This window comes from Macrobrachium rosenbergii, chromosome 5 (genome assembly GCF_040412425.1).
Source record: "Macrobrachium rosenbergii isolate ZJJX-2024 chromosome 5, ASM4041242v1, whole genome shotgun sequence".
NCBI classification, from domain to species: domain Eukaryota; kingdom Metazoa; phylum Arthropoda; class Malacostraca; order Decapoda; family Palaemonidae; genus Macrobrachium; species Macrobrachium rosenbergii.
Genome location: NC_089745.1, coordinates 11643418 through 11671259, shown reverse-complemented (window position 1 = coordinate 11671259; position 27842 = coordinate 11643418). Strand labels below are relative to the sequence as shown.

At 33.5% G+C, this 27842-nt stretch overlaps 1 protein-coding gene across 9 annotated transcripts in view; it reads right to left on the bottom strand.

The window, feature by feature from the left end:
* The window catches only part of Vinc (vinculin), a 182614-nt gene that overhangs the window by 35314 nt on the left and 119458 nt on the right, over positions 1 to 27842 (bottom strand). For 4 of the 9 annotated variants that reach the window (XM_067103590.1, XM_067103591.1, XM_067103592.1 and 1 more), the window contains exons 4-16: positions 26845 to 27040; positions 25586 to 25778; positions 23794 to 23945; positions 22590 to 22778; positions 15770 to 15988; positions 15354 to 15490; positions 14541 to 14671; positions 13314 to 13465; positions 12870 to 13047; positions 12308 to 12505; positions 10012 to 10103; positions 8416 to 8518; positions 3822 to 3971 (exon numbers count right to left, since the gene is read on the bottom strand). In XM_067103590.1, the coding sequence (XP_066959691.1) occupies positions 3822 to 3971; positions 8416 to 8518; positions 10012 to 10103; positions 12308 to 12505; positions 12870 to 13047; positions 13314 to 13465; positions 14541 to 14671; positions 15354 to 15490; positions 15770 to 15988; positions 22590 to 22778; positions 23794 to 23945; positions 25586 to 25778; positions 26845 to 27040 (2090 nt within the window). Of the gene's footprint in view, positions 1 to 3821; positions 3972 to 4203; positions 4231 to 8415; positions 8519 to 10011; positions 10104 to 12307; positions 12506 to 12869; positions 13048 to 13313; positions 13466 to 14540; positions 14672 to 15353; positions 15491 to 15769; positions 15989 to 22589; positions 22779 to 23793; positions 23946 to 25585; positions 25779 to 26844; positions 27041 to 27842 lie in introns of all 9 variants that reach the window. The other 5 variants (XM_067103599.1, XM_067103596.1, XM_067103598.1 and 2 more) reach the window with 2 other exon arrangements.

The window sequence follows — 27842 nt, the reverse complement described above, 5'->3', positions numbered from 1 at the left end:
TATTTTTAATTCATGACTGCAATAGCAACAGAAAAAATTACCACGTTATCAAATCCCAAAAGTTTGCTTTTAAATGGTAAGGCCTTTTCACTGGTCAGCAGAATCTTTCATCCTAACCTAATATGAGCACCTCAAATCTGATAGTTTTTTGGTAGCAACATATACACGGAGAATTTTCCAAATCATCTAAAAAGTATTGTAGAAATGAAGCAAATAAAAAACCTTAGAGTCCCAATATAAATATGAAATTAATCCATTATGCAGCCAGCCCATTTTTCAATATAACCACACTGTTTCCTAAGAGCACCAGCACATATTTCATAAAGTAATCATAAAATTTTCTGTCAATAATCACTTTTGTTACTCAGACAACAAATTAAACTGAAACAATACACACTACTTTAGAAATATGGGAAATTATATAAAACAACACTTACCTTGCACTTCTAGCTAACCATTATCACAATACAGTAATATCAAAACACTTACAGTTAGTTCAATAAGACATTTAATGTTCAATGCTTCAACTTCAGCAAACAAGGATTTTTTTTTTCAACAACAAATAACTAAGAGGCACCTTATAATTAGCAGGGATGTGACCATGTTATACTCTACAATACAGAACTCTGCTATCAATATTCTAACATTTAATGGGTCAATGAAGCTTATAAGCAGATCATTATTATTACACTGAAGCAAAATCTAACAACAAGAAGCACTCGAGTAATAATATTTTGTACTACTGTACTTGTATACCACGGCAGGGAGAGATTATCAGTATTTCTGTATTTGTTTTCATAGAGCACTTCGGAATTTTTAACATCAGTTACATCAACAGCAATGCTTGAAGGAATACTTTTAAGTTTTATCTAACCTGTCAAAGAGACAGTCTTAAAGTTTGAAATGTCATATTCTCCAAGTGAAAATAATAACCAGTGTCAGTCACCCTAAACTGTATGTAAAACAGTATTTCTAACTATACTCTTTAGTTACTTTATCTAAGATGTTCTCAAACTGGAATATACCTGTATGTAAAAAGGGGCTAGGCATCAACAAAAGTCAAACTCAACTTCAGAATTTCATCTTCTTGCCTTCATAGAATGGCTTGACCTTTGACCTTTGTTCACCACAGGTTTGACAATGCAGCTGCCAACAAATGTGCCAAGGGTTTCAGGGTCTAACCTAAAAACAGCTTATACAATTAACACACAACTGTCCACACCCCCAGAAAGTACAAAGCATCTCAAAAACATGGCATAAACAACACTTGTTTGGCATTCTGTTAAAAACATCCTCTAATTTCATTGTCATCAAACATTTCTTTTCAACATTTTCACTATCAGTTTAGTAAGGCACATAACACTTCACAGATATGGAAACCAAACACACAAACATCACTGCTCACTTTGCAGTTTATGCACCAGTTTCAATACCATCGCATCCCCCACTTATCACTCTTGGGGTAAGAATATGGTATCAAGGGAGCAAAATAACAAAACGAGCAAAACAAAAATATAAAGAGAAATGACTGGTTCATGTGAAGGGGTCTTGGATAAAAAATTTTCAGTACATAAATAAATGAAGGAATAAATAAAGACATACTGAAAAACACCTTCATTCTGGTATTTAGAAGTATTATGTCAATTATTAACCTCAGCACAACAGCATGGTAGTTACTAACTTACTTACAGTATTCCATTTAAAATTTATTCAACAGCAAAACTATGCCATATAAATGAAAGTATCAACTTCACTGTACCAAGCAAAGAAAAATGTGGTTTGAAAATAAATCCTAATTTCAGTACCTGTACCTGCATTTATGAAATAGATGGTTTGACTGCTAATAAATCACTCCTGACATAAGAAAATCATTCAGAAGTTATTATGTTTCCCAAGAGATTTAAAGCACACACACACATATACACATATATCTTTCAATACCTGCATCCAAGTTCTAGCTAAATTTACACCAAGACTTAAGTAACTGTTTTGTCACACTGATGAAAATTGCCATACATCACATTGCAATATCCTTCAGAGTAAAATGGATTAGCTTATATTTCTGAACTGCTTTCTTGGGGTGTTTTGATTAAACTTAACAACTCATTCAAACTGAATTCTGAAATTAATTTACTTATTGTAATTACTTCTATTATCATAATATTATGTGGGCCAATCAGACTTTAATAAGCAGGCACTTAGAAGATTAGCTATAAAAAAATCAGCCTTTCATGTATAGAGAAATTCCAAATAAACAGCTTACACTCATGGAAATAGTTCATTTTGTAATTGAACATAAAGTATGTTACAGATATAAAACAAAATAATGTCCCACAGCCATTGTGTCAAAAAGATTTCAAAGTTACCACAGTAACAGGCATATACTTACTTGAAGTTGATGCTTTCCAAATATGATTTATAAATTATAAAATTAAATTATGACACTTTATTAAACCAACCGAATTGAAGTAGCATTTCAAATCCAAACCCCTTCAAAGATACTGGGTAGCAGCAGCACATTTTTGGAGCACATTCCATGCGTGGATTAAGTGGCTTAACAGCTCTGAAGTTGAAGTCACTAGGGAACTCAGTCTCACTGCTAAAGTCATTAATAAACAACTGTCATATAACGTTTGATGCTGTGTCATGCTTAAAGCACTCAGGGCAATAAAATTTCATATGTTTTATCTACTAAAGGTGGTACAGAGAGATACTGTATCAAAATACTCTTCATATATGAAATTCAACACACTTTGCCTTTTACCATACTGAAAACTAATGCAGCAACTGTAACGTTAAAACCATTCACTACAGATTTTTTAAATCATAATCTGAAGCACAAAAACCACCATTCTACATACATCTTAGTCTCTGATCAAAACACAAAACTTAGGAACCAGAATCTGTTAGTGATTCTACAGCTTGGATAATCTCAAAAGGAAATGTTAGGACTAAGGGTGGACTGACAAAAGATGGAAAGCCAGAGATCATCCCACTCTGTACAGCTTCTCAACAGGGATATAAGGTTGACATCATAGATTCAGTTCTGCTCATTTCATCAGAAGTGAATGGTGGAGTATTACAACTGCATGAAGGAGAATTAAAAACAGTTATGCTCCTACAAAGATTTCCATATAATCTCATTCCAATTTTTGTTAAGTCTAAACCTCCAAATTATTGACTGGATACCTATCACTACTTGAGACCACAGAGTTACTCCATCAACATGCCATTTAAAATCTTGAGCTATGTGTTCCAAAAGCTGATCAGAAGTTACAACATACGTAGAACAATAGTAGTTTTTGTGTAACATTTGCCCTTATTGTAGAAAAATCAGATAAGTATTCATAGTAGTCAAATATCCATAAAAACTGAGTCAAATATCCATAAAAACTGAGAAGATAAGTTCAAGCTGAAATGCATTGTTAACACACAAGTATTAATTTTATCATATATTAAGATTCTGTATCATATATCAAACTGTACCAACTCCAGCCTAGGCTTTTTGTGGAAAGTGTTTCTTGAGATTATGAGGGGAAAATATGCGTTATTAATTATTCCAACAAAGGTGTAAGATGCATGTAAATGATCTAAACTTCAGTGCCTTTGTTTTGTTTTCTTTAATGTCTCTTGTTCCTCTTGTTAGCCAACAACAAATGATAGCCCTTTATATATTGAGCAGAGGATAGGGATGGAAACTCATACCATAAATGATTAATGTCATCTAAAATGCAAGCAACTTGTGTACTCCAGAACTACATAATAATAAGTCAGCCAATAGGGGGTGCCAGGGGATTTTTGGGGATGTAACATCACTCTACCTCTCTCAGGTAAATGGATCCCCTGGTAATTTGAGGGGGTCAATGCTCGCTCCGGCTCCCCAAAGATTTTCATAAAGTCCACCTTAAAAATGTCATCTTCAAGGTCCATCATTTGAGGTGGTGCTGGAGGACGTGGAGGTGGAGGAGCTGCTGCGGAAGGTCAGAGGAGGCACACAGCTCAAACCTACGACTTACATTAGTCATCTGACAGTACATTATATGTGAGAGGTTATGAATGAATAGAGTAGAAATAGAAAATCTCTAATATTTACATAGCGATAAATGTAAAACTTCGGGGTATCTATCCAAACGTAGTACTGTACACCACTGCCACCATCACTTAACTGAAGTCTTTATTTACACAGTGAACATTAAAACTTACCATTGGGCTCCAAGCAGTAGGGGAATGCTTGGAAGGAAAATTCTCATTTACAAACACTGAAATGATAACTACAGAAAGAAGCTATGTACAAGTAGCATTATCAAAATTTAAAATATTCCTAAACTATTATCACTATACATGATAATACTTTCTCATGATAATCATTTCTGTGATCATTTAATAAACCTACAATTATCCCAGTACATGCATAAAACTGTACAGTGCTAAGCAATTCCAAGAGTCCTAAATTTTCAATTTACTCATACTTACAATATTTCCTCCTAATTTTATAGCATTTAAATTACTTATTTTTATTTCTAATCCTAATAATACAGTTATTTAATTCTAGTAAAACTTGTTGGTTCAAGTGTCTTATCAATAAAATTAAATACAAACTAATATGATCCACACAAAACTCACACACACATGCACACAACATCCCCGAGGTTATCTATGAAATATTTCCTGCTAAATCAAAACAAGTACAGTTTCCTATAATCTTACAAACTATATTACCTGAAATAAGAAAAAATGGTACTCAAAACTAGTTTTAAGAGATAAACATTAGTATTTTCTAAGAGAAAAACCATATTTCACACAGGCTTTATTTGTAGCCAGCATAAAAAATTAACCATTCCAAACTGACAGCAATGACAATAATTATTAAGTGAAGATGAGCAATCCTTGAGAGGGGAAAGAATACCACTTCATTTTCCATACCTTACACTTCTGACATTACATAGATCCAAAACAAATGGTTGGAGGAAAGTCAAGAAACCTAATTGTATTTACAGCATTTAGGTGTCTTCCTACACTGTAAAAACTCAAATGTTCTACATGTGCTGAAGAGTACAATGTGGAGAGAGAACAGGGAGATGTCTTATTGTACAAAGCTGGTAAAAAAATCCTCTTCAAGAAATATGTGACAACTGAAAGCTTTCAAAAGTAAGACAAATAAGTCTATATTCTATCTAACTTTGAGGACTAAGAATTTGTCAACATCACTGATTAGTACTGTAGATCCCTTCTAAAGTATTAAAACCACTGTATTGAAGACTAATACTACCTGAATAATAATTGTGAGCTAACTTCTTTGGAGAAGCAGGAGGCTTAACATTTTTGGAAAACATACAGATCTGATTTGACATGGAATAATTATATCAATAAAAAGATGTGGATTAGAACTTATGCTTCAGCAGAAAATGAATGCAATAGTACTTTTAAAAGAAAACCTTTCAGATACAACAAGGCATAAATGGTAGGTTACTATCAAATTTGCTTCCTTTGCTTAAATCAGTTGGCTGAGTCACTCACTGTCAAAAAGAAATTGCAGCCCTTTAGCTCACGTGACTGTATGCTTTATTCATGTTTTCTAGATATTTAATTAACTGACTAGTTAAGTTTTACGCACCCAAGAAATTAACACACTTTTAACCTGACACTGATGGTTAAAGAGGTGCAGACCCAAATGGTATTGTTCCTTTGTTATTTAAGAAAATTGCTGGTTACTTAGTTCCCAAGTTTTCTGTCAATTTTTAAAGGCAATATTTAAGTAATTATTTTTGCGCATGTTGGAAAATTGTAATGATACTACTCCATTTTCTAATGAAGGAGTCATAGTTTATGCCCTACTGATCATCACTCAATTTTTATAACTGCCATGGGCTATTAAGCTTTTGAATGTCTATCACCAATGGATCTGAATGCCTATGTAGTGAATAACAATCTGTTTAAGAGCTTACAGTTTGATTTTTGCAAAGTTCTGGGTGCATATGATGCATTTCTTGTTGTGTTGTTGTACAGAAATCCATATATTCCTGTCATGAAGTTTGTATGATTGGTTCTGACTTTTAGCGGTGTTTTTTTTACTGTGTCAAACATATGGGCCTTAGTTTTCAAACTCAGACAGACAAATGCTGGGGGAGCATCTTTTAGTATCATTAATTTCTTAATTAATAAACTGCAGAGTTTTAGATGGGCACCATAACGACTAAAAGAATTTAATCTCTGGTATTCCTCAGGGTAGAGTTCTTATGACACTGCGTTAGTAATCATAATTATATGTGCAAGATACATGGATTAAACTAGAAAACAAGCTGGTTGCTTTTGCACATGATGTGATGGTAATCCAACTGCACCAGCCCCATCTCCTGATTGCAAACTTGTAATTGCTGATTCTCTTTATAGAGGTTATGCTAAAATTTGAGCATGGTGCAATTTATGGCGGATGAAATGAACCTCATTAAAACTTAAAATATGATTATTGGTAGTTCTTGATACTAGGTCTCCCAACCCAGAACATCATTGAGGATTATTCTTCAACTACTATATGCATCTCATTTAAAATTCAAGTTGTCCTTCTTCACCGCAAATTCATTTTGAAAAACATTCATTTAACCTCTTTTTCAATAGAGCAAAAATTGGAATGCTGAAAAATTCAGACTTTTGGATGCCTGTGTATCCTGGAGAAATTTTATTGTTTATTCCCAAATATCTTGGATACTGTTCTCTGGTTTTGTCTTCAGCACCTAACTTACATCTTAAACCCCGTAGCAAAAACAAAATAAAACTGAAGTAAATTATAACAAAATCAAAGATGTAACCCATCAAAATAGATTTTAAAACATACATGAACACGCTTCTGTAACTCATTTATCAGCCAAGATAAAACACACCACAGCAATGACGAATTCTCACATTTGTGTATTTCTCTCAACAGGATTCCCTTCAAGCATGCACACATGGAAGGTACACAGTTGGCATGTGGCATGTTGAAAATCAGAACTAGGGGTTAAATACCAAGTTTGTTGAATAACTTTATGGAATAATTTACAGAGTTTTTATTCATCAAAAGAAATTCATACGGCTAGAAATTGGATTAATGGAATTTTGCTGTAATTGTCCATCAGAATTAAACACAAGTTACTGTATAAGGAACTACTCCATGAATATCATGATGGTAATTTAAGCATCAACTTTTGTCAGCTTCTTCCCTTTATGGGATTAGACAGATCTACAGTACATCTCAATCTCTGTGCTTTTCCATGGTTTCCTGGTATTCCTTCAAGTCATCATTTGCTGCTCCATATCTGCTGCTTATCTGACTAACTGTTCTTCATCCTGATTCATCAACAGTCAATATCATCTGAATCTTGGAGATATCAGCCTATTTTCCAGCTGCAAGCCACCAAACTTCTCTACCATTTACTCATCCATAAGAATATTTTCCCACTGCACTCTGGTCAAGAATCTTAACCTTCTACAGCCAAACCTTTCCAATATTTCTTAAATTTCCTTTGTTACTGCCCATGTTTCTTATGCACAGAATAGTACGGGCCTTAAGTAACCGTTGTAAGTCTTTGCTCTCTCTACTAATAGGATTTAATTTATCAGTACTCTAGGTATCTCTTTCTAAACCTTACAACGCAGAGAGAAAGTAATAAAATTAAAAGCGAATATCTACGGCTTGAGTCACAGACCCCAGGAAAATGTAAACAACAACACATAACATAATGGCTTTCTCACCCTCTTAAAGATAGCTCACTTTCACTTTGTAACCTTTGCTGGTAACCCATCATTATTATGTTTTTTAAATATCATGGATGGTCTATTTTCTCAGCTAGCATGATAAAGCATTAGTAAATGATGAAGGTTTGCTGGTTGTGCCAGGAGCTTCCAAAATTTCCATTTTACCAAGAGTCACAGTTCAAGATTCCCAAGCATCCACATGTGAATATAATAATTATGAACAAACCTAACACACTGAGTGGGCTACGGAATGTTGCAACTGAAGAGATTTGAAAAAAAATATTAATACTGTAAATGTTAAAGTGTATTACACTTTGTCTTGTTAAAAAACCTTTTCTGCTTAGAAAGCATAAGAAAAGATTTATAAACAAAAATTTCTGTCATACTGAAGCATCTAACAGTGCTTGGAATGAGCAAATCAATGACATTTTGGAGTAAAAAATTTATACGTTTCAAAATGAGTTCCCCAAAAACTAAACTTTGATGTTGACAAAATTAGCGCAAAAAAAATTATATTATGACCACTGGAACTTACAAAAGAATAAATACACATGACTGCATCACAGATCACAAAGCTTAAAAATAAATATGAGTATAACATGTGTCATTCATCAAGAAACAACCTGCAAAACTTCAGAAAGGCCTCTCATAATAATCTAATTCAAATAACAATGAACACCATACCATTAAGTCTAAGGGCAGACATGTCTGGAGGTGGAGGAATCATGGGCTCCTCTTCAGGATAGACCATCACAGCACGGCGGACCTCTCCCACTGCAGCCAACAGCTGTATGATGATGGTAACATGAGTGATTTAAAAAAATTATCAAGATAATATTACATGTAATAACTAAATGAATACAGTACCACATATATTATTACAGGTATAATAGGGGACTAGGTGCTGAGCCACACATTATGCCTGAAACATTTATAGAATACTTAAACCTTATCTAATGTACATTCTTCACATTTACATGTACCTAGGATACAGCTTCTTTTAAATGCATACCCATTCAATCCTAAACAAAAAATTAACTATATAATAATTACAAATACAGTATTGTACGGTAGTAAAAATATGCAAAAAACTGTAGATAAATGCACTCAATCTCTCTCCACCTCAAAAAATATTTTAATGTATAGCTCTCACTATCCCTATCCATTCTTGATGATGATGATAAATATGGAAGTTAGAATGTATATAGCCATAATTAATTTAATTCATTTCTCTGTATTCTGTTTCAGTAAACAATTTTTTCACAATTTCACTTCTCTGGATTTGCTCCTCATTCATTTTCATTTTTTCTCTCTCTCTCTCTCTCTCTCTCTCTCTCTCTCTCTCTCTCTCTCTCTTAACCTTTTCTTTTGTCTTGACACAGAGGATTAGCAAGGATAGATGTCAAGAGAAAGGAACTGATGAAGCGATGCAGTATTTTTTCTCTCTCTCTCTCTCTCATTTTCATTTGTACTTTTAGCAATAAATATAGGATTAAGGTGAAAGAAAAAATATTGTTAGATCTTTTTACTAAACATAAATCTCAAAAGCAAGTTCTTGTTTTTAATGATTCATTACCGCATAAAAAATCAAAGAAGTGTTGGCAACATGAGAGATCAAGTAACCGCAGTTGTCATCTGATGATATAATTTCGTATTAAACCAAGTTCTGAAAACTGCTAACTTTTGAATTTTTCCATTATTATGGTTGACTGAATGTTCTGTTCCCAAATCCCATCAAATTTTGTCCACAGATAGGCAGAAAAAAAAATGGAATTTGGAGTCATACACTAAGATGGCAACTTGGCTCTCGAAAAACTTCAAAGTTCACACAACACACTTGGTTGGAATTTTACCCTAATTCTGGTGAGGTAAAAACATTTGTTGTATGTGAAAACTAAATTTTAAATACCGTACATAAAATTTATTTTATAAATGTTCTTCATTAACACTTTTAATGAAATGAATAATAACATTAATACTTTTATTTATATGCTCTCATGTGATCTATTAGTACTAAAGTTGGTGAGCATGAACCAAAGTGGCGATCACTAATAGATAACTGAACATTTGATTGTCATGCCCATCAGACATTAGCATAACTATCCTGAAATATTTATACATTTACCATTTACAACACATCTCTCACATAAAAAATATGAGACAGCGAGCTAGGTTTCAATAAGGGATTCCCAAGCAAGTGCAAACGAAAGTTACTGATAACTCAAATAAATACTAATAAAAGTAGATGCAGAGTAAATCTTGCAATACAATACTACTTACAGCTTGGTTTGACTGGCGCCATCTGCTGATTGCATGATGATCATCAGGATTCATTGCAACATTTTTGGCATCTTGTACCATTGGTGTCACAGCTGAGAAAAAAATTAATAATTATGAAAAACAAAAAATTAACAATGACTGTCATCATTATTCAGCTACAATTCTAAGAACTCAGATTCCACTAGTTCATCTAAATTTAGTTAATGTAAGGTATGTGTGAGATCACAACTTGCGAGACTGTATAATTAAAAAAAAATAATGTAATGAATGTGTGAAATTTGAGCCATACGACCTGATGCTGAAGCTAAGGAAGCCATTCAGCACTGCCATAGCCATGACGATATGAATGAACTATTAACAAATACCATTTACTGAAAATATATACAGAAAAGCACATACTAAAGCATATAAATTATGCATATGCTTCACACATCTACAATTAAAAAAAAAATTAAAAACAAATTATTCTGATGATGTCATGAAAAATAAGTTAAATTCAATGCGATAGTCAGGCGTGATGTCTCTTTTTATAAATTTTCCTTAAGAGCAAGTTATAAACGTTTGTGAACTTGAGTTTGCAAGACAGATACTTTTTTCAATTTCAATGGAAAAACATACAAATAGACATTTAGTGTTGCCATGGGTCCTGTTCCCTAATACTCATTAATCCATTCATGTGCAACTATCAGGTATAGATTCTGGAGGGAACCAGCAAATATTCAAGATGAACTCAGCGCCCAGGAACCTACCATGTAATTTACTTGGAAAAAAGTGTAGACCAAAATCTCCCTTTCTCAATGTATATATAAAAAGAGATGACAAATTTTTGAAAAAAAGATTTACCATTATGAGACACAAAAATTCACATATTTATTACTTTTAACTTTCATAAAACTGTAATGCAATTTACAGGAGTAACTGAGTTTACTGTCATGAGTACTTGAGCTATGAGGTCTGAAGTATCTTGATTTTGACAGGATACATAAGAAATTGCTTCATGAAGTTGGCTTGTCCCCCATGGTTTATATATGAAGATATAAAAAAGCTATGAAAATCTTCAAGCTAAAAAAAAGAGGGTATGGAATGCAGAAACCAAAATGAAAACTGCCTTTTCATAATGGGGTTCCAGAAACAACAAAGAAACTAAAAGATGGGAACTATAAATTTGTTTTCTGTTACAACATCAGAAGTAATGTATGGAGAAGAAAACTGACGATAAGACAGAAGATAAACCACAAGGGTACACATTATAAAACTAGATAATTGCAAACTTTCTTATGTCAAAGAAACTTGCAGAAATTTGGATACATGTCTATCTAAACATGGAACAGCTGTAAGAACACAGGAAATGAATAATGCTTAGTAGTTCACCATTAGGACAAAAATATCTGGATGAATTTTGATGAATGTTCAAAAGCAATTATATTAAGAAATTCAAAGCTATGGAGAGGGTATTCATCTCTGCTGAACCCTCAGTGACTGAGTACAACTTACAGTAGTTTGGTCATGATCAATACAGAATAGTATATGTCCTAATAGAAACTGGCTTTTTGGGTGTGGTTAGTCAAGCTAGTTTGGATAATGTTTATGAGGTTGACCAGCATCATTTAACTGGTAATTCTGATAAAAATCCAGGGGAAAACCATAATGTTACTATTAAATGTAAATAATATTAATGGCTGCTGAGATCTGCATGGACAAAGTGCATGAGCAGCCTTCAGTTTAATCTTCACTTAAATTTCTTCTGATGGTGGAAAACTGTCCTTAAGGTAAAGAATTCTATATTGCTACAGTGATTTTTTTTTTTTTAAATCTACACAAAAAGTCTTTTTATTTCCTGCACAACAGTAACCTTATGGTGGCAGTGATGCCACCATTCATATGGCAAAACAAGAAAAATTGAAAAACATATATTTCACCAATCACTATTGCCATCATAAAGGCAAAAACATATTAATGAATGGCAAAGAATATAAAATACAGAAAGATCCTAATTCACAGGAGATAAGCTCAGAGCGCATCTGTGCAAAACAAAGCAACTTGGAAGAATGATGGTTGGTAGGAAGGCAGAACCTGGTCTAGGCATACATAGTGGGTCATTTGTTTTGGATCTAGCAAATTAACGTCGCTGGTAAAATTTGTTGCACAGGGTAGGGCTATTTATGATTAAAATAAGTTCACCCTAAGCAAATTTAATTTTGTTATCTATAAATTCACCTGTAAATTACAATTTACACCTAATACAGTTAAAATGATCTTTTACCATTTTCAACAAACATCATAAAGGTTTCCATACCTGCCTGCAGCTGTTCTGATGCAGAGTTAACCTTAGCTACAAACATAGGATCCTCAGAGTTATCAGCCTCTTGCTTGGCCACCATCAACACTCGGTTTGCAAGTCTGGCTATTGCACTTGTGTTATCAACCATAGCTTGAGGTTCATGGTTTGATATTGATGCTTCACAATGAGCTGTATGTCTCTTTATCAAATTTTCTGGAAAGAAATTTTATGAGAGTCATTACAATTTGAATAATTTTGTGCACCTAACAATAAATACATATTTTCATTTATTCATGCCCTGTACTTGAATTTTACAGATGAGGCTGGTCACTCAATCCACCTCTTGGTTTTATGGACTACCAAGGACCACATTCATGTCATAGCCATTTTACAGATGACTGGTTAGTAACATCAGAGTAGGGAGAAAAAATTAAGAGAACGAGAAAAGGAAATGACAGGAGATTGGATATTTTTATTTGAACTAAGGGAAAGAATTCCAAGAGTTTAAAAGTTCTTTCCCTATACCAGAGGAGTCTTCTTTAGAGATAAAAGTGAAGTACAGTATAATCTGGCTAACCTGATGCACTGATAAATGCTGCAGAGTCTGTTGCTTCATCAGCTAGGTCTCTGACCTTTTGTATACTCTCAGCATACTGACGACGAAGATTCTCAAAATGTTCATCTGCAGCCTTGTTGGATGGGTAGGTCATACGGATACGTCCAGCAGCAACCAACTGCGGAGTTAAGCTCTCCACCTAGTGGGTAAGAAAAAATTTTAAATGGCATGGAAACATTAAACAGTCTTTACCCCACTACACATGGAAATACAGTTATCTTCTTGGACAGTGTCAGCTTTCCTTCAGTCAAGATGTTCAAGGCTAAAACTAGGTTAAATTAAAGCAAATCAGCCTTGTTTAAACATATTAAAAAATATCAATACTAATATTGGAAAAAGTAACTTTAAATTGTCAAATTGAGCAATATACTGTTCCCACATCTAGATGATAAAACAAAAACTTACTTGGCCAGATGATGCCAAAAGGGCTTCTGTCAACTTCTTGTTACCACCTGAGCTTCCTGCTGCAACCATGAGTGCAGTTTTTGCTGCTCTATTACTAAACTGAGCAAGATTTGCTGCACGGTTCTCAAATACTTGTTCTCGACCAGGAGTGTCTGAAAAGAAAGTAAGACTGCATTACAACGATAGAATTATTATGGTATTTTACTGAAAAATTACAAAATTTAGGAAAATACTAAACTGCTAGTACTGCCAAAGGGTGCTACCTAAAATGTATCCAGAAATTATTGTTCTTTGCAGTGTTCCTTCAGCCCCAACTGCACTGCTTTTGGCCTTTTACTTTTGTGACTTTCTGACCCTTATCTACAAGGTCTAGGAATTTTCCAACTCTTTCTTGCTACATTTTCCACCATCTATTTGACTTAAAAATCTTCTGCATTAGTCCTAGGAGTCTAAAAATAAGACAAAGTAGTCTAGTTAAATACTATAATGCTATATTTGATGATGATGAATGATAACACGTACTGAATGCACAACTTACAACTGATGCACATCCTAGTATATTTCCTTGAGCTTCAGACTAATGAAAACTTAAAAAGGCCATACTGGAAAAATTACCAACTAGATTGCACTCTGTGAAAACCTTCTGCATTTCTTTTCATGGTATACAAAAGTAAATAATGACTAAGCTTTGATATCTAGTGAGATAAAGGATGATACACTTCTCCGTAACAGCACTATTTTTAGAATTAGATCACCCATGAATTTCTCTTCCCAAATCTGAAACAGTTTTCTAAAGGAAAAGCTATAATTATTTTAACTCAGTTTAACAAAAATTGTAAGTCTCATATTAGACTCTTGGTGTGCTTGTTGAAGGAGTTCATCTTAAGGGATCAAACCAAGGCATGCTGTAAGTTCTAGGCCCCTATTGGATCAAACAGTAGCAAAGCATAATAACAATATAAACCAAATTGTACAGTATGCCAGACCACCAAGTCTCAAACCCACCTTAGTTATAGGTAAAGAGAGCTTTCTTTTCTCTTTGATTATGATTTTTTTACAGCTTTGCTTATTCTTATACTTATAAAAAACATATTATGATGTACTGTAATAACTTGTAAGGTATAGTTATTTTATAAAAATAACTGTTACAATACTGATGAGTGTATTTTTCATACCTGAAAAGTAGAAATGGTACTAAAAATTATGCAATACTCATATCAGACATACCTTCAGGTGCTAACACTGAATCTGTAAACTGCTTCAGCGGAGTTGTAATGTCAACAAAATCTTCTACAACGCGATCTACAACTGCAGTCTGGATCTTGTTCTTGAGCTCTTGTAGTTTGGCAGACAGTGCTCTGAAATGGGAAACATTGTTCAATATCCTGTCTTAAACGTAATGTTCTTAAAATTCATTAGGCTCAAAGTTTTATATTTGTTCAGTTTTCCAATTTTCAAAAATAATTAAGAGGTTCAAATAACCTAATACCAAAGAAAAAATATAACAAGTCAAACTTAATGTGCCTCACTAATGTTTGGAACAACTCCAAACCAAGAGATATTAATTTAAATGAAGCTTCATAGCCTGTTTCGGGTACCTATCAAACAAAAATTAATATATTTTCCTGTCATAAATACAGACATAAGCTTTAGCATATATATAATATTTATATGTCTGCACGCGGAAATCATATTGCAAATGGGGTCTACATATAGTTTGCTATTAACCATGGTTACCCCTTTCCACAATAGGTTGTGGAACATACTACCATGGATAAGAGGGAACTACTGTACGTTAGACCTCACAACTTTTATAATGTGGTTTTGGGTAATGCAGTACTGTAATGTAATTTTCAAATTACCCACAACATAGTCAAACAGAATGTAAATGCATATCTGATACCTAAAAGAAGTTTGTGTGAAACTTCTTTTCCCATAACTGACTGCTGATATTTGAAGAAAAATCATTGGCAAAACAGCGAAAACTTAAGTTAATTAAAAGTAATGCATCAAAAGATGGTAACTGTTGAATTCAATCACCTTGCAGCATCTTGAGCCTGAGGTGAATCCCCTTGCCCATGTCGACACATATCTGACAGCTGTTGCGACAAATTGTCTACCTCATCACAAAGGGCAAGAATGCCTGACTTAGCTGGACCTGTCAGTCCAGCAGCAACCTGAAAAATGAATTTTAATCTCTCATTTTTTTCCTTACATATGATACATTCTATTCTTTCAAAATAACCTACCCTTCAGGTTCTCAATAAAAAAAGGGTTCATTTTAAGAGTCAACCAATGATGGAACTGACAGAATACTACTGAAAAATATTGAATATGTCACACTTATTAACTAACTTCAAGTGAGGAAAAAAGATGCCACAAGTGAGCCATTAAGAAGTTATTTCTTTCGTAAACCAATTCCAAATTCATTTCTTACATAGAAAATTTTTACTCACCTTCTTTCCTTCTTCTACAATAAGGCCAATAGCCTGCTGGCCTAATCCTTTGTCATCCAAAGAGGGGTTATTCAACCATCTCTGTGCTTGTTCCAGTCGTCCAGCAACTGTATGAGCAGGTTGTTGTACCCCACTTCTTTCGACATTGTTCACAGCCCTTGAGATTGCACCACTCAGCTCATTAAGTTTTTCACCAATGCTTCGAGCTAGACTTTGACCCTGAAAAGTGGAAATTAGATAAAAAATGTCACAAATGACACAACGAATTTCCTTTTCATTTCTTCGTCCTTAAAATCCCAGAAGCAACTAACTATCAATATGCTATAGAGTTCCAAAAGTTAAATTACTGCAGAAATGGAGTAAAGAATCTATTTCCACATGGATTTGGCAATGACCATTGTGTGTACAACTAGAAGACAGTTTGGTTGCTTTAATTTCAGAGAATAAATAAAATTTATATATATTCTTCTCCACAACAAAATAAATAAAAATGCTAATTTAATTTTACAATGTCCTGTATAGGAAAACAATAAGTAGAATATAATAGAATAGAATATAGGATTTCGGCCAAAGGCCAAGCGCTGGGACCTATGAGGTCATTCAGCTCCAAAAACGGAAACTGACAGAAAAAGGTGTGAAAGGTGAAACAGGAGGAAAACCTCACAGTTGCACTATGAAACAATTGTTAGGAGAGGGCAGAGAGTAAGATGGAAGAAAGAGAATATAAACAGAAGTACAGTAAAATGAATGAAATGGGTTGCAGCTAGGGGCCGAAAGGGCACTGCAAAGATCCTTAAGGAATGCCTATGGCGCACCCCATGAGGTGCACTGACAGCACTAAACCCCCCCTATGTGGAACTATAAATAGACAATGAATGATTTTACCCTATGGTAATTACTTAAAATATTGTAACATTAAATGATGAGCAAGACACTACAGTTTCTTTCTTATAATTGTAAGAGGTAATCTTTTTAGGTATAGCAAAAATATAATTCAGTTTATCAGTGATGTCTTAAACTAAATAAGGTACATTTAAAAAAATGTGCCAATAATACTTAATTACTTATGGGGAGCTTACAGTCATCAAGTTGAAACTAACAATAATGCATATCAATATTATGGACAACATGAAATCATGCCTCATGAAATAGTACAATATCCTAATTTTATCTGGATTTAGGATCCTACAATGAAAAAATATAACTCATGTTGAATAAACTGAAAAAAATTTTCTTTTTAAATCAGTAACATTATGCCCTACCAGTTAGTATGCAGAGAAAAGAAAAACTTTTTCCATAACTATACAATACTGAACTCAAATAAGACATTTACAATTAAAATCTACTCTCTTCCATTAAAGGGAATTAAGTGAGAAAACTACTTATAAAAATAAAAGGCAGTACTGTGAGAAATACCATAGCTGAGATCAATAAACTAAATGTAAAGCTTAATAAAGAATCAAAAGTAATGTAAAAAAAAAAGCAGGAAAAAAAGAATTGCAAAATATGAACAATGTGCAAGTAGTTTGGACAACCTTCTTGACAGGTGGCATACAATATTTCTTACTTTAATTCACATACGTTTAATCACTAAGACAAAAGCAAATGTCTTCAGGGAAAAAATTTAGTTGATTAATATTCTACTTGTTATATTTGCAATTACAACATGCAAGACATTTAAAAGATGGTTTTTTCATTTATGCCTGGGTCTCCAAACTATAACCCACAGGCCAAATATAGGCACCCCCAAACACAAGATTTTATCCAACCAGTAGCAAGCTGAAATATTGATAAATAATAAAACATTTTCCCTTTATTTTTTCAAACAAACACAGTTGGACAGATAAAAAGTGCAGTTTCTGTTGGCAACACTTCCTCATTCTCATTAATCTAAAACAAAACTTCCCAATTTCTTGGACAACAGATGTTTCATTTTGAATTTTGGTTGAAGACCTTAATTTGGGACATGTTTATATTTCTTACTGAACCACTACAGAATTTGTTAAATTGTCTTTTCAGGTAAACGTTTGTTGTATGAATGTTCAATTAAAGAAATATAAAATTAATTAATAACTTGCACTTAATTCCTTATTTTATTAGAGCATTTACTCATGTTTGAAATTTTTACCAATTATAGTTTTTCTTCCATTGAAACTGTCACATTTCTCTTTCATTCTAAATCATATCCTGCTGATCACAAAAACGATCCAAATAACTCTTACACATTCAATCAAATTTTTTCTTTGGCCTGAGAAAATGTGTAAAACATGCAATATGGACCTTGTGCTGAATAGCTGTTAAAGTGCTGGTTTATACATTTATCTATGATTCTCTTCTCAGCAAGATAAAAATTCACCCACTTTTCACTAAAGTATAAGTAAACTGTTAATTACACAGCCCACTGAAATCACATGATGCAAACACAAATATCTTTTGTATCATTCAGCAAACATGTTACACATGATGAACATAACTTCAGTCAGTTGCTGACAATCATAAGAAATGAGTGAGACTAAGTGAAAAATACCATTAAGTTTGAAATAGTAATATATACAAATTCAAAATTCCATAAATACAAACATCTTACTTTACTTATGCTTAATGCCTGAAAGAACACAATCCTCTAATCACTCTGCCAGATGAGCATTCATCCTTACAAGGAGGAATACAAGTTTACAGTAGTAATACTAAAGACGGTAACTGTGCCATAAACTCACTCTCCACTGAATCCCCTATGCAGCCTCAAGAGCACAGCAGACTACCAATCAGATGGGCTGGGAAAATATTCCCAGTAAAGTAAAAGGTTTGCATTTATAGAAAAATTATTATTTTACATTTGTTCCTCACATAAAATTTAATAAATACACTTTTACTAATGTTGAATCATTACATATCTCGATGGTAAGGCTTCATTAAAATTTTTCAGTTGAACCGTCCAACTGAAAATTCACATCCTTGTGATCTATACCAGTAACTTTCACAAATGTGTCATTTCAGAGTTATCCATGTCTCACTGAATAAGCTTACATGATTCCTGCTCTAAGCTTATTTTAGAGAACTATGTAAATTGTCACAGACATCCATATCTCCTTAGAAGTACTTGCCTGATTCTGGTTGCAAGACATTTGCTGCACTGGTGAGAGTAGCATTACAGTTCACTTCATATGATTACAGATCCTTAAAGTTTATATACATACACAGTAACTTTCAGGATTAAATTACAAGGAGTCATCTATATTCCCTTGAGTGTTTTAGCAAGAAAGGTTGACTGCTCTACTTAACTAACCATCTACCTCCCGGTCACAAGAGAGTTATCCTTTAACAGAGCCAATCTGCTCACAAAGAATTATATTTGCCAATAACCTTAAGAATCTGGACAATATCTGGCTTCACAGTACAGTATATTAAAAAGGAATCATGTCTTTACTATATGAGCATTTAAATCTGAACTGAATTCTCTTTGTTGAAAAAGAAGCAGGTACAATACTCCAATCTGAAAACAATTCCTGCCTGACAGATACTTGCCTTACATATAAATATAGTCTCTAACCAGCAGCTTTACAAATCAGAATATGGCTCATGGCCTTTGGCCATTCAGATCCATGTACAGTTCCTGCCTCATGGGCACTAGAATCTGGACACAGTTCCAAACAAGAGCAGAGAATCACTGCAAGATACTGTCTAGTACATTGCAACCCAGTGTAATATCCTATCCATATAAACCCCTCCAAAAGTTTTGTTTTCTCCTTTTTGCATTAAAAATGCCACTCCAACCTGTTTTGGTATTAAAATTCAACTTCTAAAATATAGACAGAAAGCAGAATTATAACTGGGAGGAATATAAAATAGGAATCTGTTTTAATTGTTAAGTTTCTCAAAAGCCACCTTTCCTTTCCATTTCCCTTCTTGTCATTATTCCAAAAGACTGATGTTATAGAACTCACACCATCTGTCTCCCAGCCAATAAAAGTCAGCTGAGCCAAGAACATGAGCATGAGGGAAGGGCAGCATGTCGAATTCTCATATTTCACAAAGACAGCTAGAAAACAGAAAAAAGCAAACAACTGGATAACAATGATGCCAGGAAATTCCCAACAAAACCAAGAGAAGGCGGTACAGACATCATCAGCAACAGGTATGCCCACTAACTCATTAAATATATATCACCCTTTAAAAAATAACTTTCTGGAAGAGTTAAGGCTATCCCATGTCGCCTATGAGTAACCTAGAGTCTATTGATACACCAAGCAAAGTGTAACAGATAATCAGAAAGTACTTGTCATCCATATAACAGATTATAGGCTGTTTGTACTGCAGTAACAGGAATGAAAATTTGTTCAGCATCATAATAATGATGCCAGAAAAAACACCTGGAACACTGAGTGAATGAACTACAGCACTTTAAAAAATTCTAAACTATCACGAATTTGTTCCGTGCAATAATCAAAGTACTTAGGGTCATGCCAGATGTCTATGTGAACATCTGTAATGTTCAGTTAATAATTAGTTATTTCTAATTTTTGAATAGCTACATAAGGTATATGTTCATTCTGGTAACTTCACCATTTTTGGATTTATCACCTTACTGATATTTAAAATAAATATCTTTGTGAGAGAATTTTTCAATGTTTTCTCAATAGAGTTGATAAAAAGTTCCATTTAATTAGTTCCCTGTGTAAACTAAGTTAAATCCAGTAACCTGCTTTTCCTTTTATGTGAATGCAAATATACTTTTGCATTCATCCACCCTTCCTTTTAATTAATTTCTTTACTTCTTTTTTTATTGCACTCCCTTCGCTAGTCCTTCTTTGAAGATGCCTTTTTTTTTAGTTGCAAAATTTTACACAACAATATAGTATTTAAGCACTTTCCTACTTTGTACTTTGATATTGCATTTCATATTATTTTGGAATTATATATGTTTACTGTCTGAAAACAAAACAGAAATAAAAGAATTTAATGAGAGTCGTTATCATCATTTGACAAATAAGAATTAAAGAAATAGTGTGCTAAAGAGAAAAGAAAGAAAAGTGTTTGTAAAGTATCTACAAACACTTCCTTAGCATTTCTGCTAAGAAAATTACTCTGTTACAAGATTCTGGAATCACTGATTTATTTTCTGAAGTGTATGAAACAGCAGCTTTGTAAAATGAGTCTCATCTTCCCAACACACCATATGTTCCTGAATAAAACAGTAAGTATAAAGAGGGAGGTATTAAATTCCTTAAACAGCAATTAAAAACTGAATTGTTTTGTGTTAGAAAACTGGGTTAATGTGTAGATAAAACACTGAATGATCCCCAGCTATTTCACAGTATTACTTAAGATGATGCAGCTCTGCATTGCTTGGACATGGTGCCAAACTAGTTTGGATAACAATCACTTTGACAAACTGAAGTTTTCTCCTTTTCTTGCTTTGACTCAAGACTGATCAATTTTTGGAACAAAGAATACAGGTAATACAATATAATTCATCTATTCCCTCCCAGAATCTGCATATTCCGCAACAAGTACTGTATATGTTTACTGATTATGAAATGAATTACCTAAACACCTCTATTCAAAAAACCTGCCAGCCTTTTTGCTTACGTGAGCTTTCTGGTTTACTTTCCTCTTGCTCACACCTGAGAGAAAAACTCTGGTCACATGGAAGAGGGTAGAATTTATGCTTTTTTGTTCACAATGCAGTACCAAAGCAACTTACTGGCCAAAGAAGCCATGTCACCTCCATAGAGATAATCATTATAGACAAATATTCACATCTAAATATGATAAACTAAGGCAAATAAAGCTGCAGACATAAGCACAGAGCTCATCAATATCTGTTGAAAGAACAACTAATTTTCCAGCAGTGCTTGGCATTTGCTTTACTTAGAAATTCAACAATTTACTACAGTACTCTAAGTACATCCCCTTAATACAGACAACAAGTGGAACTGATAGTAATATACACTGAAATTATGAACACAATAGAAACAATTATCAAGATAAAAAACAACGGATACTAAATAATGCGACTATAAAATATAAGCAAGTAATTTACCAAGACAGTGAACTATCTATGAAGGAATACATATTGGAGAACCAATATACTTTGGTTATGGACCACATCCACAGAGATTATACAAGGTACCTTACTGCAGCATAAACTATGTGCAACATAAAATCCAGAAAGCAGTATCAAATAAACACCATAAAGATAAACTACCAAACTGTAAGAAGATCTACTGTGATTCTATAGGCCAGTATCATAAACTAACATTATTAATACCCTGCACTTTGGGCACCAGATCAAACAATTTCTAATAAGCATGCATTACCATGTTCAATTCAAAGGCTAGGATATAATTTGTTGATAAAGAACACATACTCATGCAATCTATGGCAATTTTAACCAACACAGCATATCCAGGGAAGACATATAACAGTACGAGAGTTAAAAAACAGTACTTGAATGAGTTTCCTTGGAATGATGCCACCAAAAGCAATAGAAATTGAATGCTTTAATTATAACTGAAAATTATAAAAAGTTGTCAATTACCAGTAATAGAAAACAAAAGGGACTTGATATCTGTCAGGCCTAAAAGCCTGACAGGCAAGCAATCACTTTAAAAAATAAAAGCTGTTGTCACAAAAACTTATGAGTTAAAATAATTACGGCAATATTACAGAGTTATAACAAAAAATAGTTAACTTGGAACAACTCATCACAACTGCAAAAATATATTCCAGTAACATTCAAAAGCTTCCTTGGATACCAAAACATTCATAAAAAAATGACAAGATTAAGGTTACTACAGTCAGTAATTTAATAACAAACCTGTGGAGTGGCTCCTTTGCCATCTTGTCGTAGTTCACAGAGAGCATCAGTCATGGAGGCAATATCACCTGAGAGTTTCCTGATAACATCACGGTCAGATGGGAGGGACCGTTCAGCGACTTTTCCTGCTTGTGCCAAAATCTGACGAAGCGATTTTTCGCCAATTCCACCTCGCAGGGCAGTTGGATCCTGAAAGATTCAGTCAGTGTTATATCAATACAAGTAAAACAAATATACATAAAAAGCTACAAGAACAATTTATAACAAGTTTGATGGCACATCATACCTGACGGTAACAATACACTTTAAAATTCACTACATTAAAATACTTAAAACTTCTCATGGGTGATTTAACAACAAAATAAAACAATACCAAACAGTACTCATACACCAATAACAGTAGATGAACAATAAAGAGCAGGCACATTTAAGTGGAAAAAAATTTATATAAACACATACAAGTGTGTCTTAATTACGCAAAATCAACACTATGACAAAAATTTGTTTAAAACAAACTCCACATCCACTAACAACCTTTCAAGTTGAAGGTAACAGTCACAGTAATTTCTCTTGTATATTTTTTTAAACTAAAACAGACATCAATCATTGATTGATGGAATGCAAGCAAAGCAAACTGCCGGACTGACCTGGAATTTCCACTGTACTCACAAAGTGAAAATAGATTAGTCAAATTATTTCTCCCTAATACAGCAATTATTAAAAATTATTGTCAGAAAATAAAGATTTAAATACTGTATTCACATCTAACCTACTATAATGTCTTCCTTAGAATATAACCCCAAAATACTCTGCTGTACAAAGTGCATTTTAACAACCAAAGATAATCTATCTGCTGAAAAACTTCAATGCATGTATAGAAACAGCTTCTAAACAATCTGAAAAACACTGTGCATAATATATAAAACCAAGTAAGTGTTTGCAAATAAAAAACTCAGTTAGTTCAACATTCAACACAGCCAAAATTCAAGATTCTGATAGATATGCATATAGTGTATACTGTACAGTGTTACTAAGGGGAAACAGTAAAACCATACCAGTGAAGTGCAAAAGTATGCAACTGATTAGAAGAGCTTTCTTATTCACTCTCCTACCTCAAAGGCAAATAATGCTTATAACAATACAGTGGTACAGTACTTACTGTTCAGAAACAATGTAAATAGTGTATCATCTTCAAAATACTTACTTGTAGCCAATCATGTGCAGCCTGAGCTTTGCCTTCGATAGCATTGACAGACTTCTTCATGACTGTCAAGTTATCAGCATCCCATTCTTCTTCATCGTAAGTTGTGAGCTGAAGGACACGGATGATTTCGTTGATTTCGTCCGTCATTCTCCCTACACAATAATAAAGACAATCATATTCACGAAAAACAACAAAAATTCCAAGAAATGCTTCTTTTGTTATTTTTTTTTTTTACTTGTCAGCATGATTCTATGAAGCACACACTACAGCCATGCTTCTGGTCACACTTTTGGGGGGGAGGGGGTTGTATCTGTTAGAGGCTTGCTGTGATTCCTATACCTAAAGATGAGGAAACTTTTTAAATCAGTATATCTTTCTTATGTTACACATTTTTCTGTAGCAGTTATGGTTTCAGTCATATTTTCTGAGTTGGTATACTGCTTTATTTTCAGCTGGAAAGTGCTGAATGTCTTTCCATTCTTTCTTTGATGTTAGTGAGAGGTTTAATATTATGTGGCAATTTAGGCCTGACAGATTGATCTGTATTTCTATTTTCAATATTTTGTTTATTTCTAAGGGATCCTGCCTTTTCTGATATTCTTTTTTCATTTTCACAGTATCTTGCAGTTATGAATTATAATTATGGATGTTAATCTCAAGTTTTTATATGATGTTTTGGCTACTTTATGGTCTGCAATGACTGACAAAGCATCACACGGATTTGGTTCTATTATGCTAATGTTCTTTCTGAATGTTTGTATTTATCTTTCATATTTGAGATCTGAGAAACCTTATTTCCTAGCACTGTTTTAAAGATGGATTTTTTCCTTGGATCAAGTGTCCCTTGCACCTGTACTTCCAACTCCAACTCAGCTTCTTAACTAGCCTCTTTTGTTGACATTCCTGTTTGCATCAGTATTTTTAATTCTCTATTATATATGCAGAAAAAACATTCTCGAGGTCATGCATAAGCATGATGTTCTTGTCCACAGCTGAAGTATTTATGGGTAGTGCCAGCCATATTTGTGGTATGATCTCCAGAATCATAAAATCTACCACACAAGATTAATTGGTCATACCAAGAATTTTATTCTTTCAAGGTAGATTTTGTCCAGCGAGTTTTATTTTTTGCAATTTTCACTACTGTACTGTGTCTACTTTTTACTTGGCATCTATTCTTAGGTCCTGGATGCTATCAGATCTTAATTCCGATGATTATATATAGTAATACTTTTTACAGCCACCCTTCTTCCTCTGCAAAGTGAGGTCGAGTTGCTGTCCCTTAGATATAATGAAGCACATTGTGGTTAGTGACAGTTACATGAGTCTTTGTATTTCTTTGATATTCTGTAAAATAGGCAATGGATCTTTAGTGGTTGTTTCAATTAACAATTTATATGCTTTTTCCATTCTCAATCACATTTACCATATTGAACATAAACTTATTAAAGGCTGACCAAGGGCTGCTATCTGAAGGTCAGTCTTCATTGCTGGGCCCAATTAGTTATGCTAAACTAAATTAGCTAGGCTTAAGGTAATGACCAAATTTCCCCTTTACGCCTAAAGACCCAGTGAACAACGCCTGCAACTACATCATCACCAGATCAAAGTTGCCTATTGCAAACTCTTTTGCAAGCATACTTAAATTCCATGAACCATTCCCTAAATTTTGTGTCCCCAGAAAAATAATCAACATAGTACCTTAGATGGCCAAATGGCTAAAATGCCCACCTAAGAAAGAGGAAGCATCATACAGACATAAACCTTTCCATAAGATTTGAATACTACTTACCAGCTAAATAATTTCTGTTTTCTGCTGCCTCTTCTATACCCTTCCCTCCTTGATGGAATATTTGAATGAAGATCTTCATGGAGCAAATGAGAATAGGTGATAAAGTTTTTACAGCCTCAAGACATCGCATTAAAATTTCCCGGTGAACCTGGTGTGTTAATTCTTGTTGACGTCCATCGACGTCCCGTGAGACCTAATAACAAACATGAATTCTTAAGAAAAATATCTCACTACTTCATGGTTATATATACTATTTCAAAGTCAAAAAGAAAACATACTATTTATTAAAGTTTACTTTTATCTGACAACAATCTTAAAATCCAACAGAAATTATCCAGAGGTTATGAAAATGTAAAGGAGAAACCACATATCTACACCTGCATAGCCTTGTCACTTTATATCACTGCACTGCACAAGCTTAGTATATAACATTTATAACAAAATTCCTGGAATACTCTAATCACTTACTCTACAATAAGTAAACCTCTTTTTATTCAAATGGCCTATTAATTTCAAAGAAACATTTTCCAAGTAATTATAATCATGACACATCAAAGAGTTTATACTTCAAAGCACTTTAAAGAATTAGGATATTGTGGTGTCAGTAAATTTGCCAACCAAAATATATTTTCAGAATCAACTAATGAACCTATATTTTGTACCTTCTCATGGTTGCATTGAAATAATGAAGGTTACTTGATTCAGCCAATGATCCTGCAACTACAGTAAGATGTGCAATTTTCTAAACCATTTTGAAGAATGGTCAGTGAATATGATTTACAATCTATCCAAAAACATTTTACTCATGAGATAAGTGATAAGAAGAGTAATAACATTCTTTTATATCAAATTCAAATAAAAGGTTTACCAGCATAAAACTGCCCTCAGTATTCAGTATATATGTCAATAATCTTTCACATCAGCAAAGACTATAACAATATCATAAATTTTGCATGTACGTAGTGAAAAATTCTACATATTTCATGTTAAGCAGTCATACTAAAATCAAAATGAAACAAAAAATTATCATAAAGTACTACTTTAACTTATGACCTTTACCTGATAAACTAACAGGCTGTAAAGAGACATTACTATAACACTCGAAAGCACTGCCTCATATGCCAAAGTGCCAAATATACTAAAATGTTATTACAAAAGCCACCTAACTGGCTATCTAATATAAAAATTTATTTTGTTTTCTACAGTATAGCATCATTATACAAGATGCCTGACATGAGCATTTGATGCTAAGAGCTTACCCTGGTAAGGCATGGAGAGAGATCTTTAACAAACTGTACTAAATCTTCCATTGTTTCTATGACTTCTGCCACTGCTAAATAATCCAAGACCTTCTTGCATTCTCTGATGATCTTGCGTACTTCTGATTCATCAAAGCATAGCAGCAAATTGGATGTGCCTTGTAAAATACCTCGCGCTCCCTCTATCAATTTTTTTCTGCAAGTAAAAAACATATTTTTGTAAATAACACACCCACTAAATATCAAGGATAATTCTTACAGATGGATATTTTACAGTTTGGGTATCTCAGTCATACAGGATATCAATACATTACAAAAAAAACCTCAATTTAGGCACAGGAAAGTGTTAGGAATAGATGCAACGAAAAAGATCCTAAAAATAAAAATAAACATCCTATACTGAAAATCTGGCTTAGATTGTGTGCATACCAGTCAAGTAGCCCAAGTTTATCTTTTGGGAGTGCAACTGCAACTTTATTCCTGACTCTTCTATACAAACACTATATAGTATGTCCTTGAAAACCTTTCCCTGAGGTAAGATATACAGTACATGTAATTTTATGTGAATCATATAATACCAATGCTCAAGGACTCAAGAAAAAACTAGAAACTTTCAATGACTATAATGCTCCAAAATAACCTCAACTCCTGTATCATGCATAATGTGTCTACGAGGAGATGATTGGAAAGTAATCACTGTGGAGAACACGAACATTTCCTCAGGCAAGAACCAAAACTGATCTGCAGACATCACATTCAATAACTGTTCTGTGAAACTGACATTGATACTACTCACAACTATGAGTACAAAAGGAATAAGTTATAAATTTTATGAAAGCATCCACAACAATAATGACTTCATCCTGATACATTTGTTGTTAAATTTTAACAAAATAAGGGTGGTTATTTAAAGGAAGGGTCAAATATAAAAAATGTCTAAAACTGTAGAAATATCTGTTACTTACCAACTTTTTTACTAAGTTTAAACATTATTTAAA